Genomic DNA, 19,516 nt, shown 5'->3' with positions numbered 1-19,516 from the left:
CCCTGCTCCTGCCTTCCTGCCTGGATGCCCTCCCACTCCTAGGCTCTGGGCTCTGCCTCCTGTTGATCCTCACATCCTGGCCTTGGCTCCTGCCTCCTGGTGACTCCTCACTCCTGTCCGGTGCCAGACGTCTGAAATCGTTTTCATCCAGGTTCGTACCGAAACCTCACCTCGAGTAGGAGTATCGATCCTGGCGGCATATAACCTCCATGCGTCTGGAGGATCTTTTGATCGGACGGGAAGAGTCTTTCCTTCTAGGAGGCTCCTTTGACAGAACTCCTACAAAAGACTAAATCTGCTCTGCTCGCCATCATGAATCTCCTTCGTAACCTCCTCTTTATCCTCTTTCGGAGGAGGGGAAGGAGGAGGGGAGGAGTCCATAACCCTCACCTCCTGCCTCCTGTCTCACTCTGGTTGAAAGACGGCTCTTCTTGCCTCTTCATCAACATCCCGAGGGATACTCCCTCAGGGAAGTTTTTCTGGGCTCGAATCAATAGTCGGGAGCCTTCCACCCTCTTGAGTGGCCGGATCAATCTGAAACTCTCCAATCACGTTCTCGGGATGAAGATCCCGACGACGAAAAACATTCCCTCCAGACGCTTTTACAATAGCGATCCTTGGCAGTCTGGTTGTCACAGAAACTACACGCCGAAGGGACACCTGATCGGTGGGGATTTCCCAACTCCCTTTTCGGGCTTTAACACGACATTCTTCTCCTCTGGGCGATGTGAGCTTGGAAGCTTGGAAGATGTCTAGACCTAGGAGCGTTGCTGAGCCGACCATATGCCCCCCGTCCCTACGACTGGGGACACTCATATCACTGTCCTACGTGATAATCACTGCCTTACCTGTATGGCAGCCATTTTGTTTTCCACATCAACTTGAAGGCTGCTTTTAGATCCGCAGTTCTTTGCTGATCTACAGGTTCTGCAATAGGGGAAGGGGCTGCCAATGGAAGAAAGTAGCAATACTTACCCTTAGGGGGAAGTATCCCAAGCTAAGGATTAGTTTCAGTCTAGAACTACTAAACTTCTTTTATAGAAGCCTTCCTCACTCTTTCTCTCTCTAAAACTTTTTAAATAATTAGTTAGATTCTTCATTCGTTCTCCTCAAGTTCTCACATTCTTACAAGTATTAGTAAAAGAAAATTCATACTCCTGCAACCCTTGCATACCGTGTGAGTTCTCCGAAAGCTTTCGCAACCTTCACCTTACAGCTACTTCACACAACGTCTCACAACCATTCCAGAGTCAGAATATATTAAGAAAATTCCAAAATCAAGTCCCACAAAACAGTCCACAAAAGCGTATGCCAACTCCAACAATACCAGATGACGTCACCAAAATTCGGTCAAGAGATCAATTGCCGTGGGAAACAGAAAAACCAATCGAGAAGAACCACAACATATGTTGATGCCCGGCCCCGGGCGACAAGGAAGAATTCTGATTAGAAAACGGGAATGGTTCCCTAGTCCTGCGACCCAGGCAGGGCGGTATATAACCTGACCTCCGGTAAGCGTGTGCCGCTAAATTTTGAAATTCTGTCGGCGACGACGGAGTCATAAACTAAGTATATATCTGGCAGGGAAGTTGAATTATACAAAATTTTGTACTCCCCTATAAGCATACTAACTCCTGATCCCCTACCAGCATGACACTATCTCCCCTGCGACATCAGTGAGCTTGCTTCATCAAGAAAAACCAGCCCATCTCTGACAAGAGGTTTTTATGTACGCATAAAACACAATATTAAGGATCATTCTTTCTCCAAGACCCAGCACTGTATCTGCTGATACAAAAGGACCTGGCGGAAGCCTTCTCATAGGTCACTCTCACTCCTTCAGATATGAATGCAAACACTGATTGCACCTCCGAATATTGTAGTCTCATGATATTTTTTAGAGACTATTCTTTTGGAACGCCAAAGACGTTGCTACTAACGCTCTCTACCTCATGGGTCTTGACCTTTAAATGACCGAAGGTATTCCTTCCGAGCAGTTTCTTGTGATCGTCGTAATAACGCTTCTCACAAAGAAAGCCAAGGAGTTCTTGGACATGGTCTTTTGGAGGTTCTTCAACTCGCACACCAAGACCTTGTGACAGCCCATCTGTCTCTTCCTCTCTAAATAATATTTAAGAGCTCTCACTGACAGAGAGACCTCTCTATCTTCGTGCTACGAGTTAATAGGCCTTTTACCTCAAACTTCTGGCCAACAACGGTTTTGACGGGTTTTCGTTCTTTGCCAAAACATGTCTGGCAAGACAGATGGCAGCATCTCCTTTGAACCCCACCGTGGAATCCAGAGCGTGCAATTCGCGTCGTCCTCTTGGCTGTAGTGAGAGCCACAGAACAAGCAGTTCCCTAGTGACGTCGGGAGGCGGAAGGAAGCCAGATGTAAGGCTCGAATTTATCGATGTAAAGATTTCAGGACCACGTCCTAGATTCCAACTAGGTGTTTCTCGGAGTACTGCCTTTGAAGTCTCAAAAGATCCTAATTATATCGTGTGATCTTTGTTGTCGTTGCAATGTCTAGGCTCGATTCCTAAATACTGAAAACAGATGCTTCGTATCCCTTTATTGTTGAGACAGATATGTGTGATTCCTCTCTCGAAGAGGGGAAATCGCAATATTCACAATATGAGGTACTGGAGGCAGGACAGCTTCTGACCCCCTTCACCACCTCCTAAAGAACTTCCCACTCTGATTGGTATACTCTTCTCGTCGAAGCTCTGCGGCCTCTAGCGATAGAGCCCGCAGCCTGCAAAAAGCCCCTCGCTCTGACAAGTCTTTCGATTAGTCAGAGAGGCGAGTCCAGAGCGAAACTGGTAGTTTTGTGATGAAACCTCTCGAAGGGGGGTTGTCTGAGTATATCTTGTTCTGTTTGGAAGCGATCTGGGGAAGTCCACTATCCACGTCCAGTACCATACGGAACATTCCTGGCTGGCCAAAATGGGCTTATTAGCGTCCCAATTCGCTCTTCGAAAGCTGACGACTGTCCTGAGCACTTCCCCCACCAGGATCTTGAACGGGGGAAAGGCTTATGCGTCCACACCCGACAATCCAGGAGAAACGCGTCTATTGCGAAGGCTCTCGGATCTTCCACTAGAGAGCAAAATATCTCTATTCTTTTGGAGAGACCGTCGCAAACAGTCTATGTGAGGTCTCCCCCACATGGACCAAAGACTTCGACACACTTCTTCGTGTAGAGTCCATTCTGTGGGAGGACTGATTCCTCCTGCTCAGTCTGTCCGCTCTCCACATTCTTGATCCCTTGAAATAAACCTTGTGAGGAAGTTATGCCTCTGTCTTCCGTCCAGTTAACAGGTGTCTTTGTTAACTGATAGAGGGAGAAAGAAGTGCGTGCCTCCTTGCTTGCGTATGTAAGACCATGAGCCGTGGTGTTGTCCGAGTTTAATCTGTATCCCCCGCCTCTTGACTATCTCTTCGAAGAACTTTAAGGCTAGGTGTATGGCAACTAGTTCCGTGCATTGATGTTGCGCAGGAAGACCTGTTCCTTTGTCCAGGTTCCTAACACCTCCCTTCTCCTAGCGTCGCTGCCCCATCCCTACTCCGAAGAGTCCGGTATATACACTTGGTTCTGTGGGTTCTCTGCAGGGCAAGCGATACGCCCTCGTTCTTTTGAAGCGGAGGGATCCACCACTTCAAATGATCTCTTACCTCTTGTGGAAGTTGGAAGATGTCCGAGTAGTTGTCCCGTCTTCCAACTCCACACCTCTTTCTGAAAAACTGAAGAAGGCGAGGTGAAGCCTCCCCCAAGAGAGAACTTTTCTAGGTGAGGACAGGGTCCCTTAAAAGTCTCAGATAATCCCTCGCTGAACTGTTCTTTCTCTCTAGAAGCATCGAGATTCTCGACAAAACACTCGAGTGATTCTTTCTCCGAGCGAAGGATATACTCGAAACCCCGGCAGAATCCATCTGAATCCCCAGATAGACCAGTTCTGGCTGGGGATCAGCTGTGACTTCTCGTAGGTTGACCGAGCATATCCCAGCGAATCTTCATGTTCCTTGTTACTGATATAATCCCTCCAAGCACTGAGTCTCCGACTTGGCTTCTGATCAGCCGTCGTCCAAGTAAGGGAGATGTTTATTCCTCTGGTGAAGCCATCTTGGCCACATTCGCCATCAGGTTTGGTGAATACTTGCGGAGCGTGACAGACCGAAGCACACAGCCCTGAACTGAAAGATCTGTCGTCCTATTACAAAACGAAGATATTCTTTGACAAATGGTGAATGTGAACGTGGAAATATGCATCTTGGGGAGGCAAGTCCAGAGGACCATCCAATCTCCTGGACGAAGAGCCGACATTACTGAGGCGGACGTTTCCATACGAAACTTCTTTTCTGAACAAAAGCGATTCAGAGCGCTTACTTCCCAGAACTGTCTCCACCCCCCCGATTTCTTTGGTACTAGAAAAGTCGATTGTAAAATCCCGGGAGTTGGTGATCCGTGCAACAAGGTACGTGGCCTCTTTTTCCACATTTGTTCCACCATTTGAAAGAGGAGTCTTCTCATTACCGATCTCTGTACCTCGCTGACAGTTCCCGAAGGCCGTAGTATGTTGGGGAGGGCTGTTTCTCGAGGGATTACTATCCCTTCTTTAGGACCGGACACTGACCAAGGGTCGCCTCCCCTTTTTGCCCATACTCCCTGCCAAAGTTCAGGAGTCTGGCTGCCCACTGGTGCTTGTAAGGATCAACAAGTCTTTGGATTCTTGAGGGCCTAAATGAAGAACCTTCTCCTCTTATCCTAGCGTCTTCTTCTGGGGCAGTGGTACAGGCCGCTGTACTCCACAAGGGCTGCTGTAGGAGGACGAGATTCCTTCTTAGTCGCCGACACTACAGGGCGTCCTTTCTTGGACGTTTGTGTTAGTAGTCTCGTGTCGCCTCTTCAGTTAGGCGAGCGAGATATCTCCTTTACTAACTGAGAATGAAACAGATATCCGATAGAGGGGCGAACAATAAAGCAGTCCCTCTGGCTCGGAGAAACCCCTTTCGATAATAGGGATCCATATCCTGATCTCTTTTTCAGGAGACCAGCACCAAAAAGGGAAGCCACTTCACGCCGAACCGTCCTTACTGCCTTGTCCAGCAAGCAGGACGCTATGGAGAATCTCTGGTTTTTAAGAAACTACCGGATATTTAGATTTTGTGGTCAGAAGCTCAAGACGGAGTTGACCATCCCAGAAAGTTGACACCCTCTAAAGTACAAACGTCCCTTTAGAAAGTGGTTCAATCTGAAAGTGCTCCACGTCCGCTCTGACCGATCTAAGGAGTGACGTCTAGAAGGCCTCCACTAAATTGGAAAAGTCCGCACTCTGCAGAGGCAGTAAGGAAAGACCCATTAGTCTCATCCTGTCCCATAGCAAATACTTCTCTTTCATGTAGTTTGGGAAGGAGAAATGCAGAATACCGTCTTTCTAACTCCTTCTTCTGTCCATACAGAATCTAAAGAATGGAGTGTGCCTTCTTTCTCGATATAGCATGGCTTCATTTCAAAAATGCCCGAAGATTTTGCCGTAAGCCGAGCTCGAAAAGAGAGAACGAGAGAGGAGGAGCCGCCGGACTAAGAGATCTCTAAATTCTTGAAGCAATAATGAGGCTAAGACTTTTATAACTCGAGAGTCCCTCATTAGCAGGAGGTTCGTCATATACAAACTCGTCTAACCTCGATCAGACGAAGGAGAAAGTTCACGTTTGGAGGAGATCCCTTCCAATACCTCCTACGCTCTGAGGCAGGAGCTCCTATTGTGGAGAAGACATTACACTAAAATTCCAGGACGAGTCTCCGACTCCTGCTCCTGGCTCTTGACTCTTGCCTCCTTGACTCCTGCCTCCTGGCGCCTGACTACCTGCCTCCTGACTCCGGCCTCCTGCTCCCTGACTCCGGACTCCTGGCTCCTGCCTTCTGACCTCCTGCCTCTTGGCTCCTGCTCCTTCCTGCCTATTGACCTCCTGACTCCTGCCTCTTTCCTCCCTGGCTCTTGCCTCCTGGCTCTTGCCTCCTGCCTGATGCCTCCACACTCCTGGCTTCTTGCTTCCTGCCTACCCCTGGTTGACTTCCTCACTCACTGCTCTTGGCTCCTGCCTCCTGGGTGACTCCTCACGGCTGGCCGGTGCCAGACATCTGATAGGTTTCATCCAGTTCGTACCGGAAACCTCCTCGAGTAGGAGTATCGGTCCTGCGGCAGATACCTCATACGTCTGGAGGATCTTTGATCGAAGGGAATAGGTTCTTTTCTTCTATGAGGCTCCTTTTGACAGAATTCCTACAAAAAGAGACGAAAATCTGCTCTTGCATCGCCATCATGACTCTCTTCGTAACTCCTCTTTATCCTGCGCTCCTGTCTCACTCTGGTTGAAAGAAGGGCTCTTCTCCTTCTTCACCTCCCGAGGGAGACTCCTCAGGGAAGTTTTCTGGGCTCGAATTCATAGTCGGAGCCTTCCAACTCCTGCTTGAGTGGCCGAGGATCGATCTGAATCTCTCCAATCACGTCCTCGAGATGAAGATCCCGACGACGAAACATTCACGAAGGACGCTTTTACAATAGCGATCCCTTGCAGTCCTGGGGTGGTCACAGAAACCGCCGAAGGTAACACCTGATCGGTGGGATTTCTCCACAACCTCCTGTCCGGTTTTTCGACATTCTTCTCCTCTGGGCTGTGAGCTGGAAGAAGGTCTAGACCTAGGAGGTTGCTGAGCCGACCAGATGCCCCGGTCCACTACACTGGGGACACTCATATCACTGTCCACTGAATAATCACTAGCCTTCCTTGTATGGCAGCCATTTTTGTTTTCCATCACATTGAGGCTGCTTTTAGATCCGCAAGTTCTTTTGCTGAATCTACAGGTTCTGCCATCAGGAGAAGGGGCTGCATGGAATGGAGGGGAAGTAAGCGAATACTTACCCTTGGGGAAGATCCCAAGCTAGAATTGTTCAGATCTAGACTACTTAACTTCTATAAGAAGCCTTTCCCTCACTCTTTCTCTCTCTAACGTTTTTAAATAATTAGTTAGATTCTTCCATTCGTTCCACTCAGTTCTCACCTTCCTTACAATATTAGTAAGACATTCATACTCCCTGCAAACCTCTTGCATACCGGGTGAGGGTCCTACCGAAGCTTTCGGCACCTCCCTTACAGCCTTACATTCACACAACGTCTCACACCATTCCCAGAGTCAGACAATTATATAAAGAAAATTCCAAAATCCCGTCTACAAAACAGTCCACAAAATGGCGATATGCCAATCAACAATCCAGATACGTCACCAAAAAGTCTGTCAAGAAAAGATCATTGCGTGAAAAAGAAAAACCAATCGAGAGAACCAACAACAATGTTGAGGGCCGCGGGCGACAGTAATAATTCTGATTAGAAAACGGGAATGGTTCCTAGTCATGCCACCCGGGCAGGCGTTAGATCACCTGACCTACCGGTAGCGTGTGCCGCGAACTTTGAATTCTGTCGGATACGACGGAGTCTATAGCTAAGTATATATCTGGCAGGGAATTTGAATGTATAAAAAATCCTGTTCCTGCGCAGAGTCCACTAACTCTATGGCCCTCTTTTGCCAATGAAGGCGAGAACTTTTGATGGAGGCCGCAAATTTTTTCCGGAGTTCTCCGAGTAGGCTCTAACAATTTCACAAGGAAATTTCTGTGAGAGGGGGGGTGATTGAATGAACGGAATGGTTATTCCTTCCTTCAGGACCACTGGACCGTCCAAGGTCCGCTCCGGATGAACCAGGTCTGCTGCCAAAAGGTGTAATCTTGCTCCTACTGCTGTGTGGAGGACCTACGGGCCTATCTTCTTGATGTAAGAATGAGTGGTTTTAGAAGAAGGCTCTACCTCTCACACGAAACCTGGAGGAAATCGAACGGGAGCGTCTCCCCTCGAAATGGTTTTAGGAGCTTCCGTGGAGGAGCACTCCAGAAGCAGAAGAACCGAGCTATCTCCTGGGCTTTCTTCACTGACTGTGATAACAGATCCTGGGTCGCTTTCATGTGTCAAGATGAGCGTCTCGCTCACAATCTCTTGCGAAAAAATAGTGTTTCTTGGTCCCAAGGAGAAAGAGCAAGGCAGTACTCTGGTCGATGAACCCCTTTCGACAAGAAGGAGCACCAAAGCTGTCTCTTCTTCAACACCTCCAGTTAGGCGAAAATGGCAGCGGCTCCGACTCCATCAAAGATGCCTTTATCGATACAATCCAGGAACCGTGCAAAATCCTTCAACTGCTGCTCCTCAGAAAGTCCAAATGACTTGAATTTCCTGGCCAGCGAAGATTTTGGCCCAATCCAGGAAGCTAACAACTTCCCGAAAACACGGAACCTCTGCAAAGATGCTCCAGGGTCATTTGTTGAAAAGAAATCTAGCAGTATTAAGGGCTGCTCTGCAGGAGAGTCCACTAGACTAGAAAAGTCTCCCTGAGCGAGGCAGTCACACCCATGGAAAAAACTTCTCCAGTGTCTACCAGATACCACGGCTCCTGTGACGAAAGTCTCGAAGGGGAAACAAAAACCATTTTTCGCCCCTGTTTCCCTCTTCTCCAAAAGCCAAGCGTTAACTTTCTTGATGCTTCTTGCCGAAATCATAGACGAGACGCGTGAACGAAGGACGAGGAGTCAGGCTTACTGTCCTTTTTTCAACTGCGAAACTAGAGACTGGCACGAAGCCAAAAGCATCTCCAAAAGTTTGTCAACGAATGGATCGTAAAGGAAAGTTTTTTGTGTTTTTTTTTTTTTTTTTTTTTTTTTTTTGTTTTAAAAAAAAAAAATACCCCGACAAATGATTGTCTTTTTCTGTAAGTCCTTCTCTTTCTTCCTCCCAATCCGAAGCTCCTTCGAACGAAACTGGCGACCATTCCATCGAAGAGAATCCTGTTCGTCAAGTCACACCCATGACGCGTCCGAGGAGGGTGTGAGAAAGCAGGATCCGACGTCTGATGCCTGTACTGACCGTTCCTGGGCGGCTTGAGCTGGCGGCCCAGCGCTGGCGGGCTGAGGTGGCCCTCGAGCGAGAGCCTGAGACGGTTGCGCCATAGACGGAGTGCAAAGGAGTCCGTCAGGCGCCTGAAGTGGCTCTGAGAGGAGTCACATGGAGAGTCTGAGCCGAAGAGGGCGACCTGCAAAGGAGCCTGCGAAGAGTACTGCACAGTAGTCTGCGGAAGATGTAAGTCGGTCGGGAGCGCATTCGTGGACGAAAGAGACTTGCCGAAAAAGCTCAAGATACTGCATAACTTGGCATTCATCTGTCAAACACCGAGGTTTGAGGCCATACCAACCGACGTAGAGGCCGCGGGATGATCCACAAACACGTCTGGAGCCGCCCGGAGTTTATCGCTTGAGGAGGCTCTGAGAAGGCTTGAAGGATGTGCGTGTTCGGCTTCTCCCTTCTATGAGAAAGGGCAATAAATCCTAAAGCCCGCCGGAGAAAAGCTTCAGATCACCTCCCAAAAACTACAAGGAAGTTTATGCAGCCGCCACCTTCTTGGAAACCGCCGCAGGCGAAAATCGCGCGACTTTTCAAGGCGTCCGAAGTCTTATTACTTCAACCTCTATAAGAGAAAACATCTGAACTAGAGTCACTTGACGAAAAACACTTCCTCGAACACCTTTCCAATGGTGCAGTCGACAGCATCCTGGGATCGGCTCAGGATTGCTTGAGGGGTGGGCTGCTCGGGAGCAGGTCCGCTCGCCTCCCTTCGGTTTTCGGCATGCCTCCTCCCAGGATCTGGGTAGTTTGAGACAGGGGCACTAGACCTAGGAGAACGAAGTGCCGAACAACCACCTCCTCCACTACACTTTGCACTAAGTTAATTTATCACATTACTACCACTTCTTGCACTGTCTAACCCCATTTTTCTGCTAGTGTGAGGAAAGCGACAAAATTTCGAGTCCATATCGCTTCGTAATACTGACACGTGGAATCGGGATTGGGAGATACAGATTCGAGGCAGGAGCAACCACTACGGGGTTATAGGCACAGGATTAATAGAATTCAGAGGAATATCCTGGCTACTCACTAACTTAGAAAAGATTCTGTGAGGCCTTTCTGTTCTATCTTTTTCTAACTTTCTCCCCCCATTATACTTCCCGTGCCTTCCACTCCTGGAATGTTAGAGACTTACATTCTTTCACACGTATTCTCAAAGAACATTCACGTCCCCTGCCTAACACAAGAGAATGAGATCAAGTGAAGCTTTAAGAAGTCTAGTCTTACACCCTACTACACACCCTATACTGAACAGAGCCCGGTGTCAGACATCGTGAAGAATTCAAAATAATTCCTGAAAAAAGGACAAAATATATCAAAACCAAATAATATCGCTAGCAAAAGATCAGTAAACTCAAGTACATCACCAAAAGGAGAAACCAAGATGATCAAAATCCAAATTCCAACCAGCAGAGGAAACCGTGGGTTACACGTTTCCCGGACGGCAGTAAACTTCTGATTTATGGTTTGAATGGTTCCGGTACCCGGTAGAGGGCGGGAGTAAGAGGATCACCTGTCAAACCATTAGCGCTACCGCGAAATTTCAAATTCTGCCGTGAAGTCAGAGAAACGACAGCTTATATTAACCACCGGGTAAGTTATATATCGTGAAAAACACTATTTTTAGGATGTCTTTCCCAACGGCTATCCTTGGCAGTCCTGGTACGCTCCTACAACCTGCGCGAGGGGGACTGCCCGACCGGTGGGGAGTCATCTGCAACCTCCGTGCGGCTTTCGACGTTCCTCTCCTCTGGCTTTGTGAGCTTGGAAAAGGTCTGGGCCTGAGAGCGAGACAGAGCCGATCGACCGCATGGCAAAGCCCTCCACTATTTAGGACAACCTTTCCAATGGCGAACTTGGCAGTCTGGGACGTTCTTCTACAGAATCTGCCGAGGGGACGCCTGACCAAGGTGGTGGATTCTCTAACCTCCGTGGCGGCTTTCGGACATTTCCTTCGCCTCCTGGGCTTGTGAGTTTGTGAAGAGTACTAGACCTGGGAGCGAGACAAAGCCGATCAGGACGCACCCTCCACTGCAATGGGTAACACTGTAATCACTCAATCACTTCTTTACCTTTTAATAGCTCGCATTTGAGCTACATCCTTTTCTTCAAATTGCAATGATGGAATTTGGAAGTTTCTGTGAATAAGAAGGTGATTGAGATGCACACTACCAGTACTGTTAATACTCTAACTCACGCTCGTTAGTAAACGATTAGCCAACAAAACTTCTAAAGGACGCGTATCTAGTTATATTCTTTTCTGACTCCCTAAAGTAGAAAGTCGTATATTTCCTCAATCATCTACCTTATAACACGTATTAATGAATAATATTACTATTTCCCTTTCTTGCAAACTATGTGAGTGTCTACGAGAACTTTCGATAGTTACACGTCATATATTCTTCTAAATTTTCGAAGCCAAATTCATTAAAAAGTTAATTAAAGCGTATGCCGAGCCAAAGACCCAGTACTTCCCTGCAAAAGACAGCCCAGATGATCGATGGCGATGAAACACGAAAATCAAGTCAGGAGGTACCGCAAACGTACGTTTACAATACGGCGACAGAAAAAATCTGGTTCCAGAACGGTAATGGTTCCTATTCCTGCCACCCAGCGGCAGGCCGGTAGATCACCTGACCTACCTGTAGCGTGTGCCGCGAAATTTGAATTTCTGTCGGGGACGACGGAGTCTATAGCTAAGTATATATCTGACAGGGAAGTTGAAAGTATGAAAACGCATCCTTCAGATCCACTGAAAGCATGAAATCGTTCTCCCTGATGGAGTCGAGCACAGAGCGTGCCGTCTCCATCATGAACTGGGTCTGGCGAACGAACCGGTTCAGGGGAGAGAGATCTATCACTGGGCGCCAGCCCCCTGTAGACTTTTCCACCAGGAAAAGACGACTGTAGAAGCCCAGTGACTGATCCGTAACAATGTCTACAGCTTGTTTGCTCAGCATGGCCTGGATCTCCTGTCTTCGTGCTACGTCCTTCGAAGAGCCTGGAACGTACGATTGCTGTTGGACCGGGTTGGAGGTGAGGGGTGGCCGAGATTCGAAGGGTAATAGATATCCCTCCCGAAGGACATCTTACTATCCAGGTCTCGGCGCCGTAGCGCTGCCAAGTTGCCCAATGGCTGGCCAGGCACCCCCCCACTTCCGGCAGCAGGTGAGGGGGAACGCCGTCCCTAGCGTTTCCCCCCTTTCTTTGACTTCTTCCCTGACCCTCCTCGCGAGAAGGAAGGCTGGGAGGAGGGCTGGTTACGGCCCCCCTTGGCAGAAGACAAAGAAGACAGAGTCTTTCCACAGGGCTTCGACGAGGCTACCGTCTTAGCTGCCGAGGAAGCGCTAGCCGAGCTCTTTGGCTTGGCCGCAGTTCGAGGCTGCCCAGAAGCCTTCAAAACTGCCTGGTGTACCAGATGGTCACTGTCATCAGTGCGCTGTCTGTCCACCGCAGAGTCCACCATCTCTCTGGGAAGAGAGAGGAGGAACTCCGTAAAGGTCCATTACGAAGCCCTAATGCTGCTCACGCCCAGCCGCCCTGGATACTCGTGTAAGGACAGCGTCCCTACGTCGGAGTACCAGGTTGGCCCACAGGTTTACCGTCTGGTGGGCTAGGAAGGAGATGGCTCTTCCTCCAGACTGGCAAAGCCTCCTGAAGGCCGAGTCTTCTTCGGGGGTGGGGGAAATTCCCCCGGAGTTTGGCTGCGACCTTAGACACTGTGAGGGACCACAGGTCTAGCCACGAGACGGCCTGGAAAGCTGCCATGGCAATATATTCCAGACCAAGTGCCTCTTGCTGCGAGAACCATAGGTTCACTGACAGGAGCTGCTGCAGAGACACCCCCGGTGTTAGCCTGGCTAACTCGGGTTTACCGTTTCCTGTTGGGCGGCATCGGGTCTTCAGACGGCACGTAGAATCGCCGCTGTCGCAGTAGAGGAGGCGGAAGTAGCTTGCTCGACCTGCCCGACCTGAGAGAGCCTTCCTGTCCGGAGACAAGAGACTCAACCTGGTTCAAGACGGAGTCGGCGAGCTCTGATCGCGGCAATCCCACCGTCGGTCTGGGTTCCCTCTCGCGGGGGCAGAACGACTCGAGCCGGGACGTGGGCTCGGAAGGTGGGGGAGTGGCGACCCTTCCCCGAGGTCGTTGTGCTGACGAATCAGCGCAATAACTCGGCAAAGTTCCTCTGGATCTCTGGAGTCACTGCATCCTGAGGAGTAGGACCGTCCAGTCCCTCGAACAGGAGCATCTCCCGAGACCCTCCCCCCTCGAGGGGGGGAACAGCGACAGACCCCTCTCGGTCTCCTCCAGCCACTTGCGCATACGTCCTGGTCGGTCCGAGAACCGTGCCTGGCACGTAGGGCGTCGTGGTGGGATCATGAGGAGCGCACCCCTCACGATCACTCCTCAATACCTCGCTCCTCCCGGTGTAACCCGAGGAGGTTGAAGGTACGGGAGAGGCAGACCTGACGCTCCCCCCTCGCTCACTGGCAGAACCAGCGGGCTTGGAGGGCTGCAGGCGATCGCCAACCCGCGGTGGTGATCGAGCTGCAGGCCTGGTCGAACCGTCTCGCTGTGGAGAACGGCTGGACTGAGCACAGCGGCCCCAATCTCGTGTGTCAGAGGAGCTGGTGCTGGTTGCCGTACCCGATCGCTCTCTGTGAGAGCGACGGTCAGGCGACCTGCAGGCTCCACTGTCACGGTGAGACCGGTGCTTGTCCTCACGGCACGTCACGACCAGCGGACCGGGGGGTGGGGGACCTCTTCCCAGCCTCGGCACGTGGACGGTCGTGGACCGTCACGTCAGCCCGGGTAGCCAGCTGGTCGCCGCGAGAGCGAGAGCTGGTCTGGTGAGAGTCGCTTGAGCGGCTGTCACCAGTCTTCCGCTCCGTGCCGTGAACCTGATGCTGAGCGAGCTCTGACATCTGGTTCTTGGCTGCACGGTCGCTGGTAGGCGACCGTACACTCGGTACCTCTCGCGAACGAGAGGCCGAGACGGAACCTGATGCAGTGGCAGAGCCTCTGGCACCAGGTGAGGAAGTGCCGGTGTTAGCCGGCACCCCTCTGGTCCCCGTAGTCTTCTTCCTTGCGGAAGAAGAGACGGGCCCCGCTCCCGAGGGAGCAGGAGGACCAGCGGAAGAACCCCCTGTCTCACTGGAGCGAGACGGGCCCTTAGAAGCTCCCGAAGGAGACTTCTTAGGGGGGGAGGAGGCAACCTTCTTCTTCTTCGGCTGTGAAGCCTTAGAAGTCGAAGGGGGAGAGGCGGCAGACGACGACGACGAAGAAGACGACGAAGACGACGACAACTTCCTCCTCTTCCTCTCTTCTTCGTCAGCTTCTCAGGAACCGATGTCAAGTCAGCCATCCAGGGCGGAGCCGGGGCTGCTGTTGCTGAAGCAACAGGGCCCGGACGCGCCATGTCGGGACAGACCGACATCGGGAGCAGCAGCAGCGCCACGAACAGGAACGACATCAGCAGGTGCAGGCATCACAGGAACAGCAGGAACAGTCACGGCAGGAACGGCAGGTACAGTCACGGCAGCAGCGGTCGGCAACGTCTCAGCAATCGTCAGCGGCTGGGCAGGTACGGCAGGTACGGCAGGTGGTACACCCAAGCCAGGAGGACGGACCAGCGTCACCGACATCCTTGGCATCGGCGGCAGGTCCAGGGGTGAGCTCTTCGGACATACGAAGTCTGGCTTCGGCAGCACGGCAAACCCGGGCGGCGGCGGCATCACACTCCCCCGTGGCACGGCGATCGGACCCTGAACTGATGAAGTTGGTGTAAACAGACACCGCATGCGGGGAATACACCAGATGAGGGGCAGCGGCATCCAGCCTGGACGTGGAAACAAGTAGTGGTGGTGGTGGTCACAGTGGCATGCGTGACCGCAACATAGCCAGCCAGATGGTAGAGCAGCCCCTCCCTGGACAATTGGCACGCCCTGCAAGCCCAACGATGCCCACACCTGTCCAAGGTCGTCCCGCCCTCGTAGCAGCAGCACCTGGGGAAGCAAAGGTTGGGTGGTTAGAAGGGGTCTACGCCCGTCCGCGCGGTGTAGACGAACGGGATAGAGGTCCCAGAATACAGTTCCACGTCAGGGTACCGACGCCCTCCTCCACACTCGACAGATCGGGTGAGGAGAAGGACCTGGTCACCCCCCCCGAAGGGGAAGGAGCCAACCGTGGGAGCTGAGCCGGGGGCAGGAAAGAGGACGAAGTGTCCGTAACCAAAGGAGTCGCGGGAGAGCTCTCTGACGACTCCTTTGCAGGCCTTCGCTTCTTCCTGCCCTCGTACAAGCCCCACTGCACCTCCGACCAAGATACACATACATCGCACGGCTCGGTGCGGGTGCACTCGCGCCCCCGACACCGAGCACATAACACATGGGGATCAATCTCAGGGAATGAGCGGAACTTACCGCACTTACGCCCCTCAGTTCCTGGGCACAGTCGCCGGATGATAGGAGGGCGCGGAGAATCCATGATTGATCGACTCAATTAAGTTCACTTTAACCAAATTGACAAAAAAAGGGAAATGATTGTACTCACAATTGCTTGCAAACACAAAGAGAAACACCACCATACAAAGGAAAGCAAACGACGATGAAGCGGGCAGAGAGTGCAGAACACACGTCCACTAGCTGTGAGGCCGAAAGCAAAAGTGATTGTTTACCTTCCAGTCGCGCGGCGCGTGCCTGTCGGACAAGCAGTTAACTACCGAACCCCTTGTTCGAAAGCTTACGACCTATCCAGCTGCCGCTAGTAACCTTCCTATTGCAAAAGGACCGAAGGTTTGTATTCCGTGCCGGAACAAATAACTGAATTCAATTTAATCCGTTCCGGACCTATGAAAAATCCCCAAACCATTGTAAATTATGAATAAAGATATGTTTTTAAATAACAAATAAACATGTATAATTAACAAATACATAACAAAATATGAAATAAAGAAATAAAAAAGTTATTTAGCATAATAGTCTCACTTTGGAGACAGACGAGTGCGGCTAACGAAGGTGAACGGCGAGAGGAATTTTCGTAACTTTACTTTACTACAAAACTACACTTTCCTTATTTCAAATGAAAGAAAAAACTTAAAGCAATGCACTTAACTTTAAACTTAAACTAAGCTTAACATTTACGTAAATTTAATTATCACTTGTTTTTGCCTTCTTGGCTGCACTTTCTGTACTTTCAATCACAGCTCTTTTCAATAAAAATGTATTCAAAGAACTTTGCTTTTGCCTGCCTTTCAAAATGCTTCGAAAATGTGACAAACAAGTGTCATTAAAAAGCGCTGAAGCACGACCAGTTGCCACTTTTCTGGGTGTTTCTTTCAATGAAATTTGACAGCTTTTCCCACATTGCCAGCATATCTTTAATTTCACCTGTAGAAATCACTTCCTTCCGGCTCTTCTCCTCCTCACTCGTGTTAATCTCTTCCAGAAACCTTCGTGTGTTGCATCATCTGCAGCTCCTTTCAACTCCTCAGTTGAGAGTTCCTCCTCATGTTCTTCGACGAGTTCGTTGACGTCACCCTCATCTACCTCCAGACCCATCGACTTTCTGAGAGATACAATCTCCTCCAACTCTTCTTGCTCGGTCTCGGGCTCATACCATTCGAAATCTCTTTCTGCAACAGCATCAAGACATAACTTTTTCCATGCAGAGTTCAACGTTCGTCTTGTTACCCCTTGCCATGCCAAGTCAATGATATGTAGACAGATCACGATGTTGTAGTGATCTTTCCCAAACTCTCGAAGGGTTAGATTTGGTTTTTTTTTTTTTTTTTTTTTTTTTTTTTTCCGTCACTTCAAAGCAGCAGCGGAAACAAGTGCTTCGTGTACAGCTTTTTGAAGATGGAAATGACCTGCTGATCCATCGGCTGTAGGATTGAAGTCGTATTGGGTGGGAGGTAGAGAACTTTGTATAAACTGGAAACTCCTCCAGAATATCATCTTCAAGACCAGGTGGGTGGGCTGGAGGCATTATCAAGGATGAAGCAATGCTTTCATCGTGGAGTTTATTTTTCTTGCAGATACATCTTCACTGCAGGGCCAAAGACGAGATTTACCCAGTCAGTAAAAAAGTTGATGCTTCTTCTTCAATCAGTCGCATATAAATACTCCGTGCCTTCTCGCATATTACCGTCTCCGTCACTGTATCTCCTGCCAACTCCTTCTCTTTCACCCACCCGAGCAGAAGCTTCTCCATTTCCTTTTTGTGGGATATCTGTCCTTAATTGGGAAAGAATTGTGGTTCCTTTTGCTGGTTGTAGCACTCTTGATGGCATCCTTCTGCTTCAATATCGTACAATTGTCGATGTACTACGGTCATAGATCTTTGCGAGTTCAATCACTCGTGCGCCACGCTCATGTTTTTCTATTATTTCTTGCTTTAGTTCTATCGACATCATCCTCTTCTTCCTGTCACCATTGTCCTTAGCACTCACTTTCTTCGGCACCATGATATCACACAAAAAAGTTCAGTACTCACGCAAAAATCAAGCAAGAAAAAAGAGTACAGCGCACAAGATACACTTTGATTTAAGCGGGTAACACGTGCGAGTGAGCGAGAGATGCTCTCGGATGATGCTCGACCCTGCGCGCCAACTAGCGGGACGCTCTGGAAACACGGCTCGTATCTCGGATTTGGGCTCGTATCTTGAACGAAAATATGGCCCGAGCTCCGGCTCGTATCTCAAAAAACTCGTATGTTAGGCTGCTTGTATCTCGAGGTACCACTGCACCTGGCTTTCTTTCATAGTTCTATCATAAAAGTGCATTTAATCATAAAAATTTATATGAAAATACAGTAATTTGTGGATATTTCTCAGAAAAATACCATGCAAGCGCGAATTTCCTATGAATAATAGGTAGATATGGTCCTTAAAGAAATCCACGATACAAGTTTAATTTTTAACAAATTTGGTTATTTTGATAAAGAATGTTAAATTAGGAATTTATAGCATTGCACTGAAGAATACTCACCCAAATTGCAAGCTTGGTACAATTCCCATCAACTGTAATGGTTTTCACCTTGAAATCAACACCAATTGTTGCACTTTGCTCAGGATCAAATGTATCATCTGTGATCGCAGAAGTAAACTGAAAATAGAAAAATGATATTGTTATGATACAATAAAGTTTCATACATACTTACCTGGCAGATATATACTTAGCTATAGACTCCGTCGTCCCTGACAGAAATTAGAATTTCACGGCACACACTACAGGTAGGTAGGTCAGGTGATCTACCGCCCTGCCCTGGGTGGCAGGACTAGGAACCATTCCCGTTTTCTATCAGATTTTCTCTCTTCCACCTGTCTCCTGCGGGAAGGCTGGGTGGGCCATTTAAGGGATTTTGACGAAGGAAAAATCTATTTCTGGGTGATTGGCTCGTGTCGCCCTATGAAATATCCTTAAGTTCATTATTTCTAGGTAAAATTAATCCTAATATTACCAGAGAAAAAATAAAATCAAGAAAATGTCAGTTAAACTGACTCGCACACTCTATAAAAGAAGTGTCGGTATGGTAATAGGGGCGAGAGTGAGATCACTACCACCACGAGTATTTACCATTTAGACCTTCCATCACAAAAATCCCCCACCTGAGAGAGCTGATACCAAAGGGTGATGCGTCCGCTACTACTACTACTACCGACGCCAAGCGGAGAGCAGCGCCTCTAGCGGCCATATCCTTTATAATTGTTCCATCTTGTCCTGCAGGGTGGGTAAGGAAAAAAACAGGGTGGGTTTCATAGGGCGACACGAGCCAATCACCCAGAAATAGATTTTTTCCTTCGTCAAAACTCCCTTTTCTGGGCTCAGCTCGTGTCGGCCTATGAAATAGTACTAGAGAAACAGACAAGATGGAAATAAAAGGTCAAAAATGAAACAAAATTGTAAAAGATTGGTATATAATATAAGTGAATCAAAAAACCAATTACACCATATTAACATAAAGTACTTAAAATTAGCTTATACTAGATAATGGTAGTACAGAATTGTATAATGGTAATCACAACAGTATATAAAGATTCACTAAAATTAATAATTATTTACAAAAATGATATTGTTATGTTACAATAAAGTTTCATACATACTTACCTGGCAGATATATACATAGGGACGACGGAGTCTTAGCTATGTATATATCTGACAGGTAAGTGATTGTATGAAAATATAAAAAACTCATTGTGTTCTACCCTAGCATAAAAAATAAGGGTAGAAACACTGAAGCACATTTATTTTATGCATACAATGTGGTGCCCTAGCAAAAAAATAAGGGGCAGTCCACCAATAAGAATCCTAGCGGCTAAGGCTAGAGTATCACGAAGAGCATAGCAGTAGGGTGAGGCATGTTGGACGAGGTAGGTAGAAAGGAGACCTGGATCTTATACTACAACTACTGTGCAGAATCAGGGGAAACTATGTTTCCCGCTGCTACTGCTGAAAATTTTAATGATTCCAAGGACTTCAGGTAATGACGTTTAAAGACTGTCGG

The 19,516-nt window shown here is 48.9% G+C and overlaps 1 protein-coding gene across 1 annotated transcript in view; it reads right to left on the bottom strand.

Moving 5' to 3' along the window:
* The window catches only part of LOC135223737 (ras-related protein Rab-18-like), a 108,649-nt gene extending 90,472 nt beyond the window's left edge, over positions 1–18,177 (bottom strand). Inside the window, exon 1 of the mRNA XM_064262496.1 lies at positions 18,001–18,177. Coding sequence (XP_064118566.1) covers positions 18,001–18,162 — 162 coding nt within the window. The 5' untranslated portion in view covers positions 18,163–18,177. The remainder of the gene's footprint in view (positions 1–18,000) is intronic.
* Positions 18,178–19,516: the final 1,339 nt, after the last annotated feature.

Source organism: Macrobrachium nipponense, chromosome 10 (genome assembly GCF_015104395.2).
Source record: "Macrobrachium nipponense isolate FS-2020 chromosome 10, ASM1510439v2, whole genome shotgun sequence".
NCBI classification, from domain to species: domain Eukaryota; kingdom Metazoa; phylum Arthropoda; class Malacostraca; order Decapoda; family Palaemonidae; genus Macrobrachium; species Macrobrachium nipponense.
Note: the sequence above shows the minus strand (reverse complement) of the source record. Positions and strands in the feature narration are given on the sequence as shown.